The 22,409-nt window shown below is 51.3% G+C and overlaps 1 protein-coding gene across 6 annotated transcripts in view; it reads right to left on the bottom strand.

Moving 5' to 3' along the window:
- Nucleotides 1-22,409, bottom strand: part of RERE (arginine-glutamic acid dipeptide repeats) — a 418,729-nt gene that overhangs the window by 9,793 nt on the left and 386,527 nt on the right. For all 6 annotated transcript variants that reach the window (XM_059691362.1, XM_059691366.1, XM_059691364.1 and 3 more), the window contains 3 exons: nt 2,041-2,203; nt 1,068-1,160; nt 476-675 (listed from right to left, as the gene is read on the bottom strand). In XM_059691362.1, coding sequence (XP_059547345.1) covers nt 476-675; nt 1,068-1,160; nt 2,041-2,203 — 456 coding nt within the window. The remainder of the gene's footprint in view (nt 1-475; nt 676-1,067; nt 1,161-2,040; nt 2,204-22,409) is intronic.

Below are 22,409 nucleotides of genomic sequence, written 5' to 3'. Positions count from 1 at the left end.
TCGGGCGGGCAGGACCTAGGGTCAGAGGAAGGTGGAGGTGCCACCCGCTTGCCTAAAAGGCCCGACCTGGGAGAACCCTCACTCTCAAAGGTCCCGGCTGCATTTCCAACCTGGAAAACAGTCTCTTTATGGAAGGCCGAGGCTATGCTGTGAGTAAAATCATGTACCTAAATGTTTCCAAAACTGGATCAAACATTTTAAAAAAGCCAGCAAGTTTCAAATCGCAGAGCTATGCGCCCCTAGAGACCGGCCATGGGCCAGAGGGAGGCCGGAGGGACTTGGAGAGCCTGCCCTGAGGCAAAACCGAGACCCAGGGCCACACTGACGCCCCAGGAGGAGGGAGGGAGAGGACAGCCCACAGGAAAGGCTAATGCCTCCGGGCAAACCGTTTCAGTCTCGGGGTGCCTGGACAGCCCCGGCATCCTCGGAGGCTGGAGGTGTGGCCGGAAGGCTTGGTCGCCGGCCCGGGACTCACCGAGCCTCGACTCCGCCGCGTCCTCATGCTATGTTTCCCGCTGAGCCCATCGTCTTCCTCTTTGACGGGTTTGAACATGAAGGGCGGGGGGTCCACGGGCTTCTCGATGGGCGGGAGCTCGCCGTATTTCTTGAAGTGGATGCGGCAGTCTGTGCAGAGGAGGATGTTTTCCCGGCCCCCGTGGTGCCAATCTTTGGAGGCTGCGTGAGGGAAGGGGGGTGGGGGCCAAACCTCAAAAACCAGTGTCCTTGGGGCGTCTGAGCAGGGGGCTCAACCACCCAGGTGCCATAAGAACGCGCAGTGCTGGGCTCGGGCAGACACCTGACACACCGCTCAGGCGCCGGTGCTGCCCTGCTCTCTCCCATGACGACAGCATTTCAGGAAACCCCTCCCCCTTATGTTGGGGTACCCAGGAGGAGCGACAATAGTTGCCCTGGCCCCAACCTTGACCACGTCTGTCCTACCCACTGATCAGCATTCTGTACTGAATTCACAGGGGTGGGGGGGTGGGGGAGTGAAGTAAAGTAAAATCTCCAACTTTCTGCAGTGACCCTGAAGCACAGCCCAATGCCAATGTCAAAGCCCCACTCACTGGTGCTGAAGCAATGACGGCAGGCGTAGCCCTTCAGCTCCTGCTCGCTGTCCTCACTGTCAAAGTCGTCCTCACTGGCCGAGCTCAGGTCCACTGGGCATGGCAGGCAAACAACAGGGTGAGGGTTGGGGGACAGTCACACTCGGCCTGCCCCAGGCTCTGAGCCACCAGGCCGAGTGGCCCAGTAGGCTGAGGTAGGACCCTCTGAATTTCTCAGGGCCAGTCTTCAGAACAAAGTTCTCGTGTGTGAGGGGCGGTGGGGGGGGGAGGGGGTAACCCAAGAGCTTGCCCTGCTACACTGCTGGGGGCTGGTGTCACACCTGAAACCTGGGTGGCGGGCACCCACAACCGGTGAATCTGAACAGGGTGAAGAGCACCCGTGGTGCCTCCTGAGGACCTGCCTCTGGCCAGTGCCACCCGCCAGCCCCGGGTGACCCGATGGCTTCTTGTCTGCATGTGCAACTTTAGCGACCCTTGGAGGTCTGTGCCCTGGACTCTAGCTACTGCTGCATCCTAGTGCTTAGGGTTAGTGGGCATGGGCTTCCTTGTCCTATCACACGTCACACTGGGACCGCGAGGAAGAGCTTGGCATGGCAGGGGGGAAAAGAAAACATGTTAATCTGCTCTTATTTGCTACCACAATCCAAGTGCAATGAAAACTCAAACAGTACACCGTCTACCGAGTGGAACAACCTCCTGAAGTTACCAAAACCCTCAGGCCAAGGCCAAGACTTACTTTTGTAAAAAATTAAAATGACGTTGTGTTTACTAGAAAATTTAAATGAACGAATAATCTGTAAAACTCTCTACCACATCCCAAGTCAGTGAGACACTCAGGCCCAGGCTGTGCACTAGCACACGCGTGCACGTGCGCACACGGTTCCCGGGTCATCAGCTCCAGCCGCACGCTGACAAGGACGCCTGTGAGTGCAGGCCCCGAACTGGGACACAGCGTGTGAAAACCCCCACTTACAGAATTCACTGGAGGGGGGTCTGGAAGGTGTGTTGACGGGTGTGGACGCAGTGCGGGTCTTAATCCTCCTGAACACAGCCTGCCTGCGGTGCCTGCGATGGGCCCGGGAGCTGGCTGCCTCTGGGGTTTTCTTCCAGTAGTAATAGAAGGTGATCAGTTCCCCCTGCAGAAAAGAAGGGCTGGCGTGAGGGAGGTGTCTGGAGGGACTTGGCGTCCACTGTCCCCTCTGTGGGAGCAGAAGCTGGTTTATACCAGCTGTCTATCCGAGAGACCAGGACCAAGAACAGTTTGCTCCTGGGGTCAAGAGGCAAAAGCTGGGCAAATGGGGCCTGTCACCTCCGCCCAGGAGAGCACGCCTTCTAGACGTCCGGAGCATCCATTCACTCAACAAGGACTGTGGACGCCTACTAAATGCCAGGTGCCACCTCTGTTCTGAGCACTGGAGGTGCATCAGTAATTCTAACGGCGCACGTGTGTGTGTGTGTGTGTGTATGCGTGTGCGTGTGTGTATGCGTGTGTGTGTGCGTGTGCGTGTGTTCGTTCTTCACAGCCTTCCAGTGAAATCCAGCATGAGGAACCACCTGGCCAGACAGATGACTCCAGAAACAGTCAAGGATATAACGGAGGTGGCGGCGACCTCGGGCCAGGTGGGAAGTCAGGCAGAACAGAAACCCCAAACCAAAAATTGCTCCACAGCCCCCATTCCAATCCGAGTGCCCACACTGGGACGCGCTGGCACCAAGTCCGAAAGGCAACGACGGGGGCTTGACAAAGAAAGACTACGAACGGACAGGCACAGTGGTGCCGCTGTGCAGATGAAATGCCACATGTCACCAGGTCAGTCTTCAAGGCAAAAAGAGCTACTTTTTTCATGGCCCCGCAGAAAGAGAGCCAAGGCATCTCCTAAAAAAAGATAGCACGTTTGGCACTGCAACTCCAGGGACAGCAGGCACCAGCCACACAAATGGGTGCATGGCATTCAGCTAACGAAAGACCCATTTCTTTAGACAAAAATCCCAAGATAAAATATCTTTAACTTAAAAACAAACAAACAAAACACTTAAGGCAGCGAGAGAGCCACGCTCACATTGATCTCCTCTAATTAAATAAATATTGCACAAAGTCAATTAACTTGGCAGACAACGGTATCCCAGGACGTCACCCTGGGGGACGTCACCCGCGCACCAGTGCGGCCCGCCAGCGGCTGAATGCCTGTGAATGGAGGAGCTGGGAAAGAGAAGATTCTGCTCTCCACACTGGAGAGCTGGGCCAGTGCTGGAAGGACTGAAAAAGCAAAGAAGCGCAGAGGCCGCGTAAGGCACGCACGTGACAGTGCCCATCGGACACGGTGTCGTTAAAAACACTGCAGACCGAAGCACGGTGGCAGGAAGGTGGTGGGGAGTGGGCAGACTTTGGGTGGGAAAATGGCTTCTGCAAAGCAGGCCACTGTGTGCTCAGCACTCACTGCTCAGGAGCTGGATTCGATGCCTGGGCATTTCCTGGGGAGGACAGAGTTATCACCAGAGCCTTAAAGGATCAGCACGAGCACACAGCACGCCTCTCTCGGAGTGGGGATGTGCTCCTTTCCAAACGCCACTCAACAAAATGCCCGTGACTGCCAATGTTTAAAGGTGAAGTCTGACCCAAGGCCATGGAGACCAGGAGCCCGCCACTACCCCAGCCCCTTTTCGGTTCCATGAGAAGGTAATGAACAACAGGGAAAATGTAGAACTGCCCTTGAGTTTCTGATTTGTCTGTCTGTCATGCTGTTCTACAAATGCAGGCTAACGTCCCTGTGGTGACTGGAGCATCCTGAGCCCTACGGCCATGATGCCAGAACCTCCTGCTCCTACCTTCCCCACCTGGAATGTCGTTTATCTATACTGATCGTTGGTGTGGGCTGGCTGGAGGGAACAAACTCATAAATCCACTAGGAGATTAAGAGACACGTACCAACACGACTGTTTTCTTATGAAAAAACAGAACAGAAGCCAAGGCAGGTGACCGTCACCCTTTGAATCCGTTGCCAGAGTGGCGTGCACATCAGCTCAGAAGGGCAACTGGTGCAGTAGACCCGAGCCCGACCCTGAAGGCGAGGGAAGAACGAGGAGACCCAAAGTGGTTCCTTCCACCTCCTCCTTTTAGGGCCAGTGGATGCAGAGGCCTGGAATCTAAGAGAGAGTGTGAAGCGATAGGAGACGGAAGGAAATAAACACGGGGAGAAAATCAGGTGGAGGGGTGCCAACAGCGTCCGTCAAACCTCAGTCTGACTTCAAGGCTGTTGAAAAGCAGCCACCCTGACACTGCGCCACAGCAGTGGTCTGTTATGCAATACTGCCCCACGTGGTGACCAGGGATTGTTCCTATTTCTCAAGAATGAATGTTTTGAAAAAATTTAAATGGTTTAAAAGATGGCATAACTTGCAGATTAAAAGAGGGGGAGCCAGAGCTTAGCAAGGCTATGTGACTGGCCCAATGCTAGACACCGGCAGAAAAAAGGCTCGGAAAAGCTTGGTTTACAACTCTAAACCTTTAGTGCTGTACCATGTCCTCCTCCTCTAGCCCGTGAGAAATCAGGACATGTAAAAAAAAAACCCATGTTGAAATAAAACCCAGTGTTGTCACCTTTTAAGTAACAGCTTTCTAAAAAGAATGTGACCAGAAGAGACCCTTGGAGTGCCTAGGATCCAACCGACCACGCCCGAAGGACCTCCCTCCCTGCAAGTCTAAAATTAGTTGATGAGAAAATGAAAGAACGTAAATGTCAAAATTCAGGAAAGATGGGGAAGTCATATCCCAGAAATGTAAAACGGTCAAACCACTTTGTAAAGCTGTTTGGCAACTCTTAGAAAGCTAGACAAACACCTACCACACGACCCAGCAATTATTCCACTCCTGGGTATTTACCCAGAAGAAATAAGAGCATGTGCGCATGCAGGACTTGTACACAAATGTTCATGGAAACAACCCAGATGCCCCCACCCAGGAGAATGAATGACACTGCGGCACACCCGCCCACTGGAATACGACTTGGCAGTGAAGAGGAACAAGCCACTGATACACAATATGGATGAGTCTGAAAAGCATTGTGTTGAATGAAAGCAGCCAGACACAAAAGGGTACATACTATAGAATTCCATTCTAAAAAAGGCCACCCTGTGATCACAAAAAGGAAGTTAGTGGTGGCCTGGAATCCAGAGAGTAGGAAAACTGCTTATAAAAAGGACACCAGGAAACCTTCTGGGGTGATGGGAATAGTCTATAAATCAACTGTGGTATTTACATGGATTTATACAGTTGTCAAAACTCATTGAACTGTGCACTTAAAGCGAGTACATGCTTATGATATATAAAAAGTTGATCCAAAAATAAATACATAAATAAAAGTCCAGACCAGGTTTTATGAGCTGCCTCTCAACCACTGTAATGTCTGCGAAGGGATTAAACACTGGAATGGAGCAAATCCAGGAGGATTAAACAGCATATTGGTGACTGCATGGGTGGCTAGGTCTTGAGCACAAACAAAAGAACACGCCAGGGAAAGCTGTGGTTCTACAAACAGGGAGTGAGGCAGCTCGAGCCTCACCAGGAATGAAGTCAATTGAACTTTAATCAAACATGCATAGTGTGTTCTGCCGAGACCCGCGGCACATAAATTCAGGGAACAAAAGCTGCTGCAGAAATCAATAGCTTACTGAAACATTAACACAGGCAGCCATTGATCAAGTGCAGCTCCACAAAGGCAGCCTTGCAAATTAGCTCCTGCTTTTGCTTGCAGCAAACACAGGTATAAATGTTGTCGACATGAATGGCCTATAATGACCATTTTGTTCCCGGCTCTCACCTCATCTCACAACAAGGCCTCACAGTCAACACACCTCACAGCTCAGAACTCTAACTGCACACAGCAGGGGAACTAAGCTGGTTAAGTGCCTGGCGAAAAGGAAAAGAAAGGGGCGGAGTCATCCCTAGTCGCCAGCACTATGGGCTGGAGCTCTTGCCAAGAGAAGTGCTCACATCCATTGGCTGATATTTACCAAATTTTTCTCTATTTCTCTCTTCTCTCTCTCTCTCTCTCTCTCTCTCTCTCTCTCTCTCTCTCTCTCTCTCCCCACCCCCATCTCTTTTGCCTTTTCTTTTGGTGGTGGTGGTGGTGGTGGGGTCCTCTGGATTTTCCTGGCAGGCCATATGCACAGAGCCACTGGCAGTAAGAGGCCGGCCCTGGATCTAGGTAGCAGCCCCTTCCTCCTGCAGGCTCTCTTCGCAGTCCCGAGGCAGCCCTCTGCCAGGGCTGGGGAACCGGGCAGCATTAGGTTTCTCAGATTTCCCACCAAAATAAAAACAGGGGTGGGTGGTGCCACGCAGAGGAGAATGAGGAGGGGAGGAGACAAGTTGTTCAGCTCAGCGCTCTCTCTGGGGGCGGCAGGGTGGAGGAGAAAGGAAACAAGACCCCGAGAAGAGTCAAGAAGAGTGGGGCTGACAAAGGCTCCGGGCACCAGTGCTCCATCGCAGGCCACTCCTGGGACCGTTAGGAGGAATGGCTCCTCCTCAGCCACCATCTTCCTCTGTGCCTCCCGGTGCCAGCCTGTGAGTCCATCAAGTTCATGCACACGGAACAGAAGCAACAGTGCTGGGCCGCTCAGTGCTTACAGGTGGCTTTCAGCAGAAGTCCCTTTCAGGTAAGACCTGCTGGGATGGCCTGGGCCCAGTTCTGCTTTAGCTCAGGTAAACCGGGCCGGAGACACGTTCCAGGGCCCGAGTAGGCACAAGCAGGGGGAGGAGAGGAGGGAGTTGGCAACCTGCTGCAGGAGAAACCCTGACTGGGCCTCCTTCCCGCCCACAGCAGCCCATTTACCTGCAGGCACGTGTTAGGCACAAACATAACTGCTCTTCCATATCCCCCTGGCACTGCAAGGCTAACACAGGGGACCTGCGACCTGTCCTGCCCCATTAATTTCTTTTTAAAGTTAAGATACACTGCATCTCTTCTCTCTCAGGGACCACGGGGAAATGAAAGCAGAGAACAAAGCGTTGAAGAGGGAAGATGCCGAAAGCATTTCAAGTATCAGAGGCTCGTTCTCAGCAAGCTTGTCTGTCCGCAGTCCTGAGCACAGAGGCAGGTGCCCCGCACCAACTACTTAGACAGGGGCTCTCTGGGGAACTGATGTAGAAGCAAGAAAAGGGAGTCAATTATTCTGGTCCCATATTAGAACATAAGGGTACACCCAAGATTGAGTCCAAATGTTTGTGATTATAACATATTAGAGGCCTGGTGCACAATCCATGCACCGGTGGGGTCCCTCGGCCTGGGCTGCGGGGATTAGGCTGAAACCAGCTCTCCGACATTCCCCAAGGGGTCCCAGATTGTGAGAGGGCACAGGCCAGGCCGAGGGACCCCACCGGTGCACCATCAAGCAGGGGAGGGACCGCAAGAGGGCTCCAGGGCGTGTCCAGCCTGTCTCACCCAGTCCTGATCAGCCAGACCTCAGCAGCAAGCTAACGTACCGGCCGGAGCATCTGCCCCCTGGTGGTCAGTGTGTGTCATAGAGACTGGTCGAAAAGTCAGACACTTAGCATATTAGGCTTTTATTATATAGATCAGGGGTCCCCAAACTTTTTAAACAGGGGGCCAGTTCACTGTCCCTCAGACCACTGGAGGGTCGGACTATAGTTTAAAAAAAAACTATGAACAAATTCCTATGCACACTGCACATATCTTATTTTGAAGTTAAAAAACAAAACGGGAACAAATACAATATTTGTATTTGCATGTGGCCCGCGGGCTGTAGTTTGAGGACCCCTGATATAGACTGTTGCCACAACCACCCAAAGAAGTCTGGACACCCGAAGGGGGTGGGGGTACGTGCTAGAAGACAAGGTGCAGAGGCCCCAGCACACAAGTCCAGGGTGCCTGCAGCCAGCCATCTACTAGCACATGTTCTCTTATGAGCCATGGAAGGCCTTGTCCTTCAGAAATAACCATGTACACACACCCCTTGTAAGTCAGTGTATAGATACTGTGTTCCTTTACCTCCGATTCTCACAACATGGTTCTGTGACCAGCTGAAGAAAAGGATGACCACTGGTATTACAGTTACGCTAGGCACGCCCAGTTTCCTCCTCCTTATACAAGTAAGAATGGGGCTGCAGGAAGTAATCTAATCCTGGTCCCTGCACGTAGGGAGTCCCAGTCTCAGAAGGTACCCAATAGAGGCTACCTCTGCTGGTGACGGAATGCTTCCACTGATTTCTTCTTCGCCACTAAAGTTTCAAAAGGCATCCTCTGTGAACCAAGCACCTACTATAAAGAGGGCAGCAGAGGAGATGGGATGGGAGGCAGGTGTGGATAATTATAAATACACTAGGGGCCCGGTGCACGAAATTCGTGCACTGGGTGTGTGTGGGGGGGAGTGTCCCTCAGCCCAGCCTGCCCCCTCTCACATACTGGGAAGCCCTCAGGTGTTGACCCCCATCACCCTCCAATCGCAGGATCGGCCCCTTGCCCAGGCCTGATGCCTCTGGCCTAGGCGTCCGGCCCGGGCAGCGGGGATCCACAGCTGCAGAGGCCCCGCGATCGTGGGCTCCGCTTTAGGCCCAGGCAAGGGACCCCTAGCTCCTGGGACTGCCAGCTTCGACCGTGCCCAGCTCCCATCGCTGGCTCCACCCCTACTTCCTGCTATCACTGGCCAGGACAGCAAAGGCACCTGATTCTCCGATCATGGCTGGGGGGCAGGGCAAAGGCAGCCCCAGGGCCGCCTTTGCCCTGCCCCCCAGCTCTTAGCTCCCCCCTGGGTTTCTGATCACTGTCAGTGGCAGGGGGCTTCTTCCTGCTTTCCCTTTGGCCTCCCTGCATTGTGCCTACATATGCAAATTAACCGCCATCTTGTTGGCAGTTAACTGCCAATCTTAGTTGGCAGTTAATTTGCATATAGCCCTGATTAGCCAATGAAAAGGGTATCGTCGTACGCCAATTACCATTTTTCTCTTTTATTAGTATAGATTATAAATACATATGCATCTCTCTGAAGCATTTTACAGGCCCTTTTTGGGCCCACCTACTATTGTCAGCCAATGGACAGCACCCACCATGTGCAGGGCTGGCACATGCGCCTCTGTGTGCACCTGGCACCCCTTTCAGGTGAGAAAGTGAACATTCAGGAGACATTCTCTTAATGCTTTAAGACATATTTTAACTGTTCTGATGCCAAATAAACATTTAAACATTAATATGTAGAGAAAGCACAGTTAAATGATCTCTATGCAATGCCTGAAGTCTACCTGCTAATGTAGAATCAGTTAGAATCAAGGTATTCTGCTAAAACTTTTGAACAATGTCTTTCAGTTACCCGCTGCCTCCTCCAAGGAGGTCCAGATAAAGAGGGTAAAGGAATCCACCACTTACTTTCTGGATAGAATGGAGAGATCTAAAACCATTTTTAAAGGTGTTTGTTCCCAAGGAGAATTCCAGGAAGCAATGAACAAGGGCCCAAACCCAGTAGGGGCAGGAGGGAGAAGGAAACAGGGCATAGAACTGCTTCTCAGACTGCACTCCCTGCCCCAGGGCCCCAAAACACGGGACTCTGCTGCGGGAGCCGACCCAGGAGGCTGGCATGAGACCGCCCCCTGGGAAGAGCGGGTCTAACTGCAGTGCTGTGACCTGCAGCTGAGTTTGGCCTCTGATCTCCATGACCACCCTGCCTGGGAACTACAGCCACATTGTTTCTTGGCAAAAGCTATTAAATCAAGGTAGTGAAGCAAGTCAGTAAAATTCCTGGCACCGGCGCCTGTGCAAGTCATTCTTTCCTTTCACTCCCTGGGGAGCCAAGGGCTGGATGCGACAACTGTTCAGAACATCTGAGGTGAGAGGCCGGGCACAGGGTACAACCATTAGCTACGTTTAGGAGCAGCCGCCTTGACACAGCTTTTTCCGGCCGGCAACTGGTTGTCTTCCAGCAGCGACTCAGTAATTAAAGCGGTGCTCTCCTGGCTCCTTCTGTTAACCGACCGAATCCCCTAACCCCTAAAGGAGCCCCACCACCTCGCGGCTCTGCTGCTGCTGGCTCAGCGCCACCTCTGTGGTCTCAGAGCGCACTTGGCGGGAGGAGGATCTGCTGGGAGTCACAGCAGAATCACAGCCTCCTGCGTGCAAGAGGCTGCAAAGGCACCTGCCCAACACGCAGCGCAAGGGGACGCCGATGGGGGCTGGCTGCTTCTGGGGCAGACCCTCCTGCCCACCTCCAGCTCCGCTCCTGAAGAAAGGTGAAGGGAAGGGACGGAAGTACGCGAAGGTCTCCTGGGTTTCACTTGTAATGATGAGGCCACACGAAGATGCTCCGGAACCAGGGAAACTCACCCACTTCATTTAAAAAAAAATCCCAGTTGGCAGGTTAACAAATAATTTTTTTTTACCAATTATTGCCACTACATTTGTACACTGTGAAGGAACTGAGAGCCTTAGTGTGTGTTGTTTTTCCCTCACCAAAAGTGCAATGGGAAAGCTCTATGTTGCTTTAGTGACTGACCTCGGTCACCTACAGATCCTACCTTTGGCCCCACCTCCACTTGGATGTCCAGAACTGAGGTCCTGGCCTGGCCTGGCCTCTCCCCCACAGATACTAGATCAGTCTTCCCAAAGCCCAGCTCTGACCTTGACACCTGCCTCTCCAAATTATCGAAGGCTCCTCAAGGCCCACAGAACAAAGGCCCAGCCACCTCGAAGCTTCCTCCACACAAGACGGCCAGCCTGCTGCTCCTCAGTGCTCTCTTCTCCTGTGGGATGCAGCCCTGGGAACCCCTCCCCCCTCCAGCTCCTCAGAGTCTGCGTCTAGGTCCTCCTCACCACCAGGTCTTCACAGATGACCCTTCACGGGGTCATCATTTCCATGAAGCCTTCCTTTCCCCTTTCCCCAACCACGGGAGGCCATCCTGAGGTCGCTTTCATTACCTTCCCCACTGCCCCTCCAGTATGTGCAGGCTCTACCTTGGACTGTCGTCATGAATGAGCTGGTCCGACTCCCCATGCCTGTGACCACTTCCTCTGTGAATGCCACAGAGGTCTAGCACAACATCCTGAATATAATGAGTATTCGTGAAACTTGACAAAACGAGTGTTTCGTGAAATAAAAACCACCTGAAATTAACTCTGAAGGATAAAGATTTTGAAAAATAGATATGAGATTACCAACTAAAGTCATTAAAAATAACTGCCGCCTGATCTCACCATCTACACTAATAAAAGAGAAACATGGTAATTGGCGTACGACCGCTACCCTTTTCATTGGCTAATCAGCGAGATATGCAAATTAACTGTCAGCCAAGATGGCGGCCGGCAGCCAGGCAGCTTGAAACTAACATGAGGCTTGCTTGCCTCAGTGACGGAGGATCGTTGGAGGAAACCAATGTTCCCCGCCTGCGGCTCCAGGCCTCTGAGCGGGCAGTTTAAGAAACATTGTAACAAATACCGCTGGACTTCAGCCAGCAGATTCGCAACATTGTATGCAAAGGCCAGAAACCTACTTTCAGCAGAGGAGGCCTAAGAGCTGGAGCCAAACCTCAAGGTAAAGCTGGCCCAGAATAAAAAAGAAAAAAGAAAAAAAGGAGCGGTTGGGAACTTCAGTCACTCCCAGCCTGAAAACAGCCCTCAGCCCCTCACCCAGACTGGCCAGGCACCCCAGTGGGGACCCCCACCCTGATCCAGGACACCCTTCAGGGCAAACCAGCCGGCCCCACCCGTGCACCAGGCCTCTACCCTATATAGTAAAAGGGTAATATGCCTCCCGGCACTGGGATCAGCGTGACAGGGGGCAGCGCCCAAACCCCCTGATCACCCTGCGGCTCTGTGTGTGACAGGGGGCGGGGCCCCAACTCTCTGAGCAGCCCTGCTCTGTACCTGATAGGGGGGAGCTCCCCAACCCCCCTCCCCCAATGGGCCCTGCAATAACCTCCCCATCGGCCTTGCCCTGAGTGTGAGAGTGGCGGCGCCCCAACCCCCAGATGGGCCCTGCTCTGTGTGTGACAGGGGCAGCGCCCCAACCCCCTGATTGGCCCTGCTCTGTGCGTGACAGGGTACAGAGCCCCAATCCCCATGATGGGCCCTGCTCTGAGTGACAGGGGGCAGCGCCCCAACCCCCTGATTGGCCCTGCTCTGTGCGTGACGGGGTGGCGCCGCAACCTCCCAATCGACCCTGCCTTGAGTGTGACAGGGGACGGTGCTCCAACCCCCCAATTGGCCCTACCCTGAGCGTGACTGAGGGTGGCATCACAATCTCCCAATCTGCCCTGCTCTGTGCATGACGGGGCGGCGCCCCAACTCCCCAATCGGCCCTGCTCTGAGCCCGACCAGGGGCTGCACCTAGGGATTGGGCCTGCCCTCTGCCACCCGGGAGCAGGCCTAAGCCAGCAGGTCATTATCTCCCGAGGGGTCCCAGACTGCCAGAGGGCACAGGCCGGGCTGAGGGACCCCCCTCCCCCCCCGAGTGCACAAATTTTTGTGCACCGGGCCTCTAGTTATTTCATAAAAGAAATGACATTTTATTTCTAAGAAAAGATAGATAACCTCCCAATAAGAGTTCCGTAATGTGATTGCTCAGTGCTGTGGAAGCAACTGCATTGGCATTATTTTTCATCTCCCTTGGGCTAGTGAAAACATAACCCATGTGCCTGCGCGGGTCTGGAAGCAGCTGCTGCAGAGCGGACGGGCTGCAGGGCTGGCAGGAGGGTGGGCTTAGGAACCTCAGGCCGCTGCTTCCTCACGCAGAGTCTTTATTTACAAACCAACAAACCACCTTTTACTGGGCTACAAAATCTACCTTGATGATAGCTAAGCACTATATCTATGCCCTTTCCATACCATAACATATTTAATCTTCACGGGCACCTAATAAATATCTTCATTATCCCTGCTTTACAAAGGAGAGAACCGAGCCGCAGGGAGGCAGGTCATGTGGTCAAGCCCACACAGCTTCTCAGCACTGCCCGGGGGATGTGTCCCAGAGTCTCATGATCTTAACCACTCTAGGCGAATAGTCATCTACGCTTTTCCAAGCCAGAGGCTCAAATATGAGTTATCTTTTATCTATGGAATTCAGCACAATGGCGTCTTAAACCTCTTACCTGGACTCTAAATAGTTGAGGCTGAAGAGCACATTGCATTCCTGATCTGCCTCAGGGTGGAACCACCCAGCACCCAGGAATTACAGAACCTGAAGCAACTTCAGGGGAACCCAGATCAGAAACCCATCTGGTGCCCCAAGGGCATGATCAGTACTATGCACTAATCTAGATAAACGGTTTCCACTTCCCACACTGACAACACCCTCCACGGACGGTGAGAAAGACCCTGGGAGCCACCATGAGCACCCCTCACGGCCTGCCCCAGGCCTCAAGCTATCACGCGCTTACCCCACGGGAGAAGCCCTCCAACCTACTTTTGCCTCTAGGCTACATATGACACAGAGATGCGCCAGGCAAGTGGCCTTTCCTAAGGATGGTCGAGTTTAGATCAAATAGAGTCCCCCAAGAAAAGACTTCGGACCTGCTGCAAAGCATCTCTCCAATGCCTTCAGCTAGAAGCATCTGAAGCTGTGACTGTGAACTGGGCTCAGAATCATGGAGGTGACCAAGGGCTGCTGGGTGGCCAACCTGAGCCTCCACACGCTTGCTGCTTACCTGTCCAAGCAGTTCGATTAAAAACCTATTTATCACTCAAGCAGAGGTTTTCCACTTAACCAAAAACAACAATCAAAATAAAAGCCAGATTTGGAAATGACTTGTTTGAAAACAGATCAAAACGATCACATATTGGTCTAAAGCCCAGCCTGAACTGGGGCTCCCAGCCACGCGTGGGGCCCACAGAAGCCTGGGTAGTCCTGACACAATGACGAGACTGGCCTCCACTGAACACAAACCCCACACACAGCACTGAGGGGCCTTCAGCTTTGGCTTTACTGTGCTGGCCGTTTAAATGGAGGCTGCTAACATTTTAAATATAATAATGCCGTCACTAGGAAGCTTGTTTTCTCTGTAGGGCTCCCAAACCCCCAGAATTCATTCACTGAAATCAGTGCTCTTTCCCACACTGAATACTTCATTATTTCCTGAACTCATCTTATTGGAGTTCAGCAACAGGGCAAGCGGGATTTCACTGCTGTTAGTTCTATCGTATCACGTCACCCTTCTTCATATTTTCTAGTTCCTGTAAAGAAATGACGACTCTATCAGCAAAGGGTTGGGGGGGGGGGGGGAGGGAGGAAGAAGGGGAAAAAAAGCCATAAAACTGTTAAAAACCGCCATTCTCCATCTCGTAAACATTTTTCTATTTATCGGCCTTTCATTATATGTGCAATCTTATTATCCCTGCACAGTATCAAAGTGACATCCGTCAGGGTCACCCTATAAAACATGCATTGGCACTGTAACATTTAATGACGGGGCCGGGGCGGAAGATGAAGGATGGGAGCGGTGGCATGCTGCAGGATGCGTCAAAGGGGTCATCACTTATATCTGTGCATTTCCCGAGGTGAAAACTGAATGACAGGGGCTGGAGGGAAACCCATTTTTGAGCTCAGAAAGGATAGTTAGGAGAAAAATGTTTTTGTATTGGAAGCATATAATGACTGCCAGGAAATGAGAACAGCTACTCTTAGCAACACTGCTTCCTATATTTTATGGTTTTTATGGACACACAGCAAATTATCAAGTATAATCCATTTCTGCAAGCTGAATTTTAAAATAAAGAACAGCTTCCTCATTACAAAGAAAAGAGGGAAAAGGGTATTTAATTTTGTTGTTGTATCACATTTGTTTAATAAAAGGAACAGAGCAAACATTCTTCTAAGTACAGAAACACCATTACACCACCACATCCTCCTTCTTAGACATGAAACACGCCATCTCTTTCACCTGAATTTTGGGTTTTGCGTGCAAAGGCCTCTGATGGCAGCGGCTTGGTGGTCCTACGGTCTCCAAGAGATTATTCTGGGTTACTCACACCAACAGGCAGTCCCGCAGGTTGGAAAACACAAATGACCCAACCACCAGGGGTTTGGGATGTAGTTTATGAAAATAACGTGCAGGTCCCCTAATCACAGTTTGTGATGCGGGATCAGAAGGCTCACTGCTCCTGATTCCTATCTTGGTTCCTCTAAGAGTTCTTTTTTAAAAGAAAATATTTGAGCCCTAACCATTCTGGCTCAGTGGATAGAGCATCAGCCTACAGACTCAAGGGTCCCAGGTTCGATTCCAGTCAAGGGCATGTACCTTGGTTGCGGGCACATCCCCAGTAGGGAGTGTGCAGGAGGCAGCTGATTGATGTTTCTCTTTCTTCGATGTTTCTAACTCTCTCTCCCTCTCCCTTCCTCTCTGTAAAAAAATCAATAAGCCGAAACCGGTTTGGCTCAGTGGATAGAGCGTCGGCCTGCAGACTGAAAGGTCCCGGGTTCGATTCCGGTCAAGGGCATGTACCTTGGTTGCGGGCACATCCCCAGTAGGGAGTGTGCAGGAGGCAGCTGATTGATGTTTCTCTCTCTTCGATGTTTCTAACTCTCTCTCCCTCTCCCTTCCTCTCTGTAAAAAAATCAATAAGCCGAAACCGGTTTGGCTCAGTGGATAGAGCGTCGGCCTGCAGACTGAAAGGTCCCGGGTTCGATTCCGGTCAAGGGCATGTACCTTGGTTGCGGGCATATCCCCAGTAGGAGATGTGCAGGAGGCAGCTGGTCGATGTTTCTCTCTCATCAATGTTTCTAACTCTCTATCTCTCTCCCTTCCTCTCTGTGAAAAATCAATAAAAAATATATTTTAAAAAAATCAATAAAATATATTAGAAAAAAAGAAAATATTTTTATTGATTTCAGAGAGGAAGGGAGAGAGACAGGGAGAGATAGAAACATCCATGATGAGAGAGAATCATTGACGGGCTGCCTAAGCTGCATGCCCCCTACTGGGGATCGAGCCTGCTGAGCCCCACTGGCTGGGCCCCCAAGGAGGTCGAGGAGCTGTGGCTGGCACCCCTACCCCAAGTGCACTGAATGGGTGTGGAGCCTGTAGGGCGCAATGGGGCTGACGGCCAGGAGAAGCGCTGGAGCTTCCGTGGCCATTCCACAGGCATCTTGAGAAAGAGGGATGGACGGCTCTAGATCTGAGACAAACACCATGGTAGGAAAGAACAGAGGGCTGACTGGGAGCTCTTCCTGCAAATGCAGCGTGGCGCAATCTTACAGTGAACACGCCTCCTGCTTGCATCCAAATCCTCGCCACTCTTGTTCTGGAGACCAGCCACCAATGTTATCATCACAGGAGGCCCCGGCACCCGACTCTAGCCCCCCCTCCCCTGGCCTGTTGTGGGGTGTCGCAGGAAGAGATTTGGCAATGTGCTCCCGGGGATACCTTGACCACCCCCGAATTTTATGTTGAGATTGATCTGAGGCATGAGGGTGTTCTTGGTCTGCTCTTGGGAAGGCACTTTTCCTTCATGCCCGACGTATGTGGAATGGTCACCCTTAGGCATTAACCAGCTCTAACAGTCACACAAAGGGCTGAGCTCTGCATTCTTATTCTTATTACTCGAACCCGAGATCCCAGAAACAACTCTATAGAGCCAACAAACTTTCATTAATTTAAGCGCTCTAAAAGCTTACTAGTTCCCACCTGCAGAAAGCCTCCGAAATTGGCCTTTGTCCGGGTCCCTGTCACTTCCCTTTGCAATGAAGGAGAAACTTCTGAGCGGCGACTTCAGACGTGAGCTCTTGGTCAAGAAGCCCTACTGCAGGGGTCCTCAAACTACGGCCCGCGGGCCACATGCAAATACAAATATTGTATCTGTTCCTGTTTTGTTTTTTTTACTTCAAAATAAGATATGTGCAGTGTGCATAGGAATTTGTTCATAGTTTTTTTTTAAACTATAGTCCGGCCCTCCAACGGTCTGAGGGACAGTGAATTGGCCCCCTGTTTAAAACGTTTGAGGACCCTGCCCTACCGTGCTGGCAGAGGAGCAAAGTCAGGGCAGAGAAGCAGATTTTCAGACACATCCCTCAGGCCCTGGTCCTGAAAGAGCTGCTCCGACACCTGTCAGGACCTTTGTAGCCTCCATCTCCTACTTCATTCACCCTTGGACAACAGGGGCTGGGGGCCTGGCCACGTGTCCTGCCTGCTGGCCTGGGCCTCGGTGCCGGTCCCTGGAAAGCTTTCCTCCTGGGAGCCGTTAGCCCCCTCCCCAGTTCCACCTGCGGGAATCCTAGCCCCGCTCAGGGCATCTCCTCACACACGCCACCTCATGCACACCAGCTTTCCTGACCCACAGGGAGCGTTCCTACACGTCTCTCTGCATGAATACCAACTCTCTTGCTTAATGGTGGGCCCCTGCATGGCTCAGACGTCACTGACTCTGACAGAATAGAACATCACAAGTGTTACAGCTGAACCTTCTTCTAAGGGTCAGTGAGGCCCTACGCTCAAAGCCAGACGAAGGGAGCACGCCTTCCTTCAGGGCGGGCACTGGCGCGCACACAGGCTCACTGCCAACGGGTACCAGGAGGCTCTGGGACTATGCTTTCACGCTAGCTGTTCTGCTAGACTTTTAAGGAAACAAAACCGAACCGAAAAAGGACAGCCTGCTGGGCTGTGGCCTGGTGCACCAATGGTGACAAACCACTGCCCAAAGCAGTCTCCGTGCTCCACAGCTGGGCTCAGTGGTCTGATTCACCTCCGTGCCCACAAGTACCCAGTGCCGGCAGAACCAGGTGACACCCAAAGCTCCTCTTCCTGGATGAGAAAGTTCACTTCCCAGCTTAGGCTGTGGTTTGGTAACATGGCCAAACAGCCAACGTGGGGGGGGGGGGGGGGGCTGTTAGAGGTGGGATGCGCATGCTATTGAGGAGGAAAACAGTGAACTCACTGCCTGTCTAGCCTTTCTCAAGTGGAGTTTCTCATGTGAACCACAGAACTTAGACAATGAAGGGACTCTTTTCTCGAGTATCTTAGGAATGGAACATACTGAGTACCTTTCTAGATGAATAAGAAATCTGTTAATACATTACATGCAATGGATGCTTAGCATACTAGGCCTAACTCTCTCTCAGAACCCAAAATGAGAAAGGCAGCCAGTAGCTATGCAGATTGGATCAGTTACCTAACCTCCCCGAGTCTCTGTTTCTTTATTTTAAAAACGAAGAAAAATAACAGCACCCCACTCATTGCACTGTGATATGAGGAAGAGTGGATGCAGATACAACACTGGGTGTGGTGCCATCTATTGTAAAAGGTACATCACTGCTGGCATTTATTATTATTTGCTGTGTGACACGGGGACAAACAAAAGGCCCAGTGGTGGTGACCGGCAGCAGTGCTTGCTTCCTTGCTTGACTAGAAAACAACTGCATCACTGTCACAGATAAAACACAAAGTCCCAGGTAAGAGAAAGCAAAGAGACTCAGCATTTCTAGAAACAGCAAAAGCATTAAATCTTTTCAAAAACATGGTTAAAAAAAGCAGAACTGAGCTGAACTGGGTGAAAAGAACCTATATGTATAAAAGCCAAGTGACCAGAACAACAGAATGACTGGTCACTATGATGCACACTGCGGTGGCCAACCGGCCCAAAGGGGGCCCCAATTGGCACCCCTCAACCTCCCATAGCCCCTTCCCCAATCGGGGGCAGGGCCAGCCAGACCCCACCCATGCACGAATCCCCACCCATGCACTGGGCCTCTAGTATTTAAGAAGAAATAAGGACCTGAATGGTTCAAAGGCTTACAGAGGCCTAGGAGATGAACTGGCTTGATTTCCAGGCTGGCTACACCTATCCCCGGGAGTCACCAGCCGGCCAGAAACCTCACCAGGGTGTCCAGACAAGACCCGCACACCCCAGTCAGCACCGTCTGCTTCAAATGACTGCTTCTCAGCAGTACCCACTAACCTACAGGCAGCACAGAGACTATGAGCCGGAATGCACCTCCGGAATCCAGGAACACGTAAGGCTTTATTGCCCGCATCCCTCTTCCTGCACCGAGTCCGTCCCAGCCCTCCACTACTAGCGATGTGTTCACAGGAAGGCGAAGGAACTCCTGGAGACCCCATTTTCTCTTTTGCAAACAAGGGAAATTCAAAAGTAGCTCGCTCCTTTACAGGGTTGTGGATTAAAGTGCTCGACAGAGGCCTGGCACATATGCCCAATAAATGACAGCTATTATTTTTATTATGTTTCCATTTGGAAAAAGTACTGGTTTGATAGAATGGTCTCTTACATGACTTTCTTCCTCTATCCTGTCTCCTCCAGAAAACTGCAGGTACTCATACAGTCAAAGAACCAGGGGCATGTTGGGAACTGAATGACAATGCGTTTCGGGCAGGTTCACAGTATGAAAGATAACTCAGGTCAAAGAGATCAGCATTCTCCCCGAGGATCCCAAAGAGAACCATCAGAACACCACATACCTACCTAATAGCCTCATTGAGGCAACTTAAAAGTCTTGTCTCTGCCCAGCCCAGGCTTGCCCTCAGATAATCAGCAAGATAATGAGAACACATAGTATCATTAAACATTTCAGGAGGAATGAGAAAAAAATCTAAGAGAATGTCCTGCTAATCTGTGGCAGGCTACTCTGGGGTTTATCAACTGTGCTGACACTGCAATGCAGAATTAGCTTTGATGGACGGATTGAAAAGGTCCAGCTTGGGGGACTTGCAACATGCCATTATTTATTATCAGGACACCATAACTCCACTCCTAAAAGTGTCAGAGGACACGTACTTAGGTTGAATATTATGCCTCGCTATAATGAACTCTATTACTGAACTTTAAAAACATTCTCTAATAGTGTGGGACGTCCTAGAGTGTCACAAACCTTGGGTTGAAAATTGCTGGCGTGGATCACAAACTCCTTAAGCAGAAATAAAGTCTAAAAGGCTCTCTGGAAGTTGAAGTTAAAAAAAACCTGTGTGGCTGATGCTCAGCTGAGGATGGAAACAAGGGGTGTACAGCTCACTGTACCAGCCTCAAAGGCATCCTTGGGCCCACTGACCCTGGGGAGGTGGGCTCTACACGCGAGCGGCTGTCCCCCTGCGCTATGCTCTGTGTAGTCAGGGAATGTGTGAGCTGGGACACTTGTGAAGTTCAGTCTACCCTGAGTTACACATGTCCTCGTCCACTGTCCCACTTCTCCCTCCCAGGACACAATGTCAGCTCCTGACTGCTTTCCTGCTATAGGGGCTGTGCTGCTGTCCAGAAGATTAATGTGCAGCTCCAAGGGATGGGGCACTAAGGCACCTACACCCTAACACAGCACTAAGAAGAGGAGGGATCCTCTCCGGGGAACTAAGGCAATCATTTCAACAGGACTCACATGTGGTAGCAAATAGAGGTTCGCTGCTTAAGGCAACAGAGACCAGCGGCTGTAAAGGAACCCCAGGTAAGAGGAAAACTGGCCATCTGAGGAGGGAAATTCCTGTCCCTCGTGATCTGCTTCAGAAAGGCTCCGATACCACTGCCAGGTGCTCTGAAGGCGTTTTCCTTGCTCTCTAGTTACAGATGCACCACAATTCTGTTCACCTTTTAATAAAGACGACAGGCTACATGTTTTTTAGTCCAATGACTTAAATTCAAGGAGACCAGCTAAACTTCGTGTCTCACCCCCGTGGGCAGGAGTGAGAATGGAATGCTTCGTGTTGGGTAACAGAGGTTAACAACTGGCCATCAATATGCCAATCAGGGCATATTTCTCAACTGATGAAATGACCACGATGACTCCACGAACAGTCTAAAAATGAACCAGAGCAGTCTCCAACAAGTCCTGCTTGCCACATATTCTCCTCCAGGGCCTGCCTGCCCAACAGCAGTTCTGCAAGACTATTCACACCAGCCATCAAAAATCTCATCTTCCATTCCCAGAATTCCTAGCAAGACTAGGTTAAGTGTGGCCTTGGGCCTATGCTGCTCGTTAGAAAAAGCACAAGGGAAAATGTAGCTCCCAAACTGTCCTAATTATATTTAGAATTTAACATGGTCATTGTCTAAAAAACAAATCAAAATGGATCAGACACATAAATAAATAGTTGAATGAATAATAGCAATACCCGCCTGCCATAATCTTCAACTTCCTGGTAGCACACGGGAGTTCCTGTGTTCTTACTTTTATACCAAACACATAGTTTATGAAGGTGCTTTAGTAACTCCACAACATTTACTAACACAGAACATACCCAGAAGAGGGTCAAACATTCCAATTCGGCCATTTGAAAGGCTTCTCATCTCTGCAGAGCACTTGCAAGTTTATGCAAGTACTTCCAGGTCACTGGGCAGCTGGGGGGGGGGGCCTTATTCTGCCCCCACTCACTTTGCTAGGAGTCTCCGGGACCTGCTGGCACTCTCCCCACCCCACCCCACCCCACCTGCCGGCCCACTGCAGTGGTGCTGCTGTCTGAGCCCCATGGCACACCCACGGCAGGGCCAGGGCCGCTTACACTCGGCTTTCCTGCGTCTACCCGTGTGCGAGCCCTTCAAATCCAAACGCAGGCCTCCGGTCTGACCTTTCCTCTCCTTACTGGTCCCGTGCTGGAATCACTGTTTTCCTGCGTGTGTAGTATCTTAAGGAAAGGGCAGTGCTTATGAAATGACACTGCAGAAACTATGTGTATGTGCTGAGAAGGATTAGTCTTCAAAAGTATTCAGATCAGCTTAAAATAGCCAAGCTGTGCTATGGAAAAGGCCAAAATGACTATCTATAGATGTCAACAGTTTCCAAATTAATCTACGGGACGAGGAGCCTCAAGTTGTGTGAAGACTATGTCCCTGAACTCAAGTCAACCCACTAAACCTGTATCTGGGAAGACGAGGTGCGAAGTCCTCATCCCCGACACCTACTGGGGGTGCCGTGTGACTGTCCTGCTCTTCAGTCACTGACAGGTCGGAACCCTCCTTGCCGTCCCATTCATTCATTCACTCATTTTGCTGCCTGGCTCCGTGGACGCACCCGCTGGTGAAGCCCGGCAGGGGCCAACAAGCACACCAGGGCCAAGGCTGCTGCCCGGTTTCTCAACGCTCACTCTTGGTCTGCTACAACCCATTTCCTTCCTGCATCTTAAAAAATAAACAATAAAAAGAAAAAACTACTCTGATATTACTTCCCTGTTTGAAATTCTTTAATGGCTTATCATGTTCCTCAGCACAAAAACATAATGAGGTGTTTAGGAGCATGGATTCTAAAGCCAGGCGGCCTCAGATCAAATCTCGGCTCTGTTACTTCATAAACTTGGGCAAGCTACATAGCCCCGAGTTTATGAGGTCAGCGAATCGATGCATGCAAAGCACCTAGAGCAGGGCCTGACACATCCGAGGCCCTCAGGACACTCCACGACTGCTGCTGGGGCCTGCAAGAGCA

The sequence above is a fragment of the Myotis daubentonii genome, chromosome 3 (assembly GCF_963259705.1).
Source record: "Myotis daubentonii chromosome 3, mMyoDau2.1, whole genome shotgun sequence".
Lineage (NCBI taxonomy): Eukaryota > Metazoa > Chordata > Mammalia > Chiroptera > Vespertilionidae > Myotis > Myotis daubentonii.
Note: the sequence above shows the minus strand (reverse complement) of the source record. Positions and strands in the feature narration are given on the sequence as shown.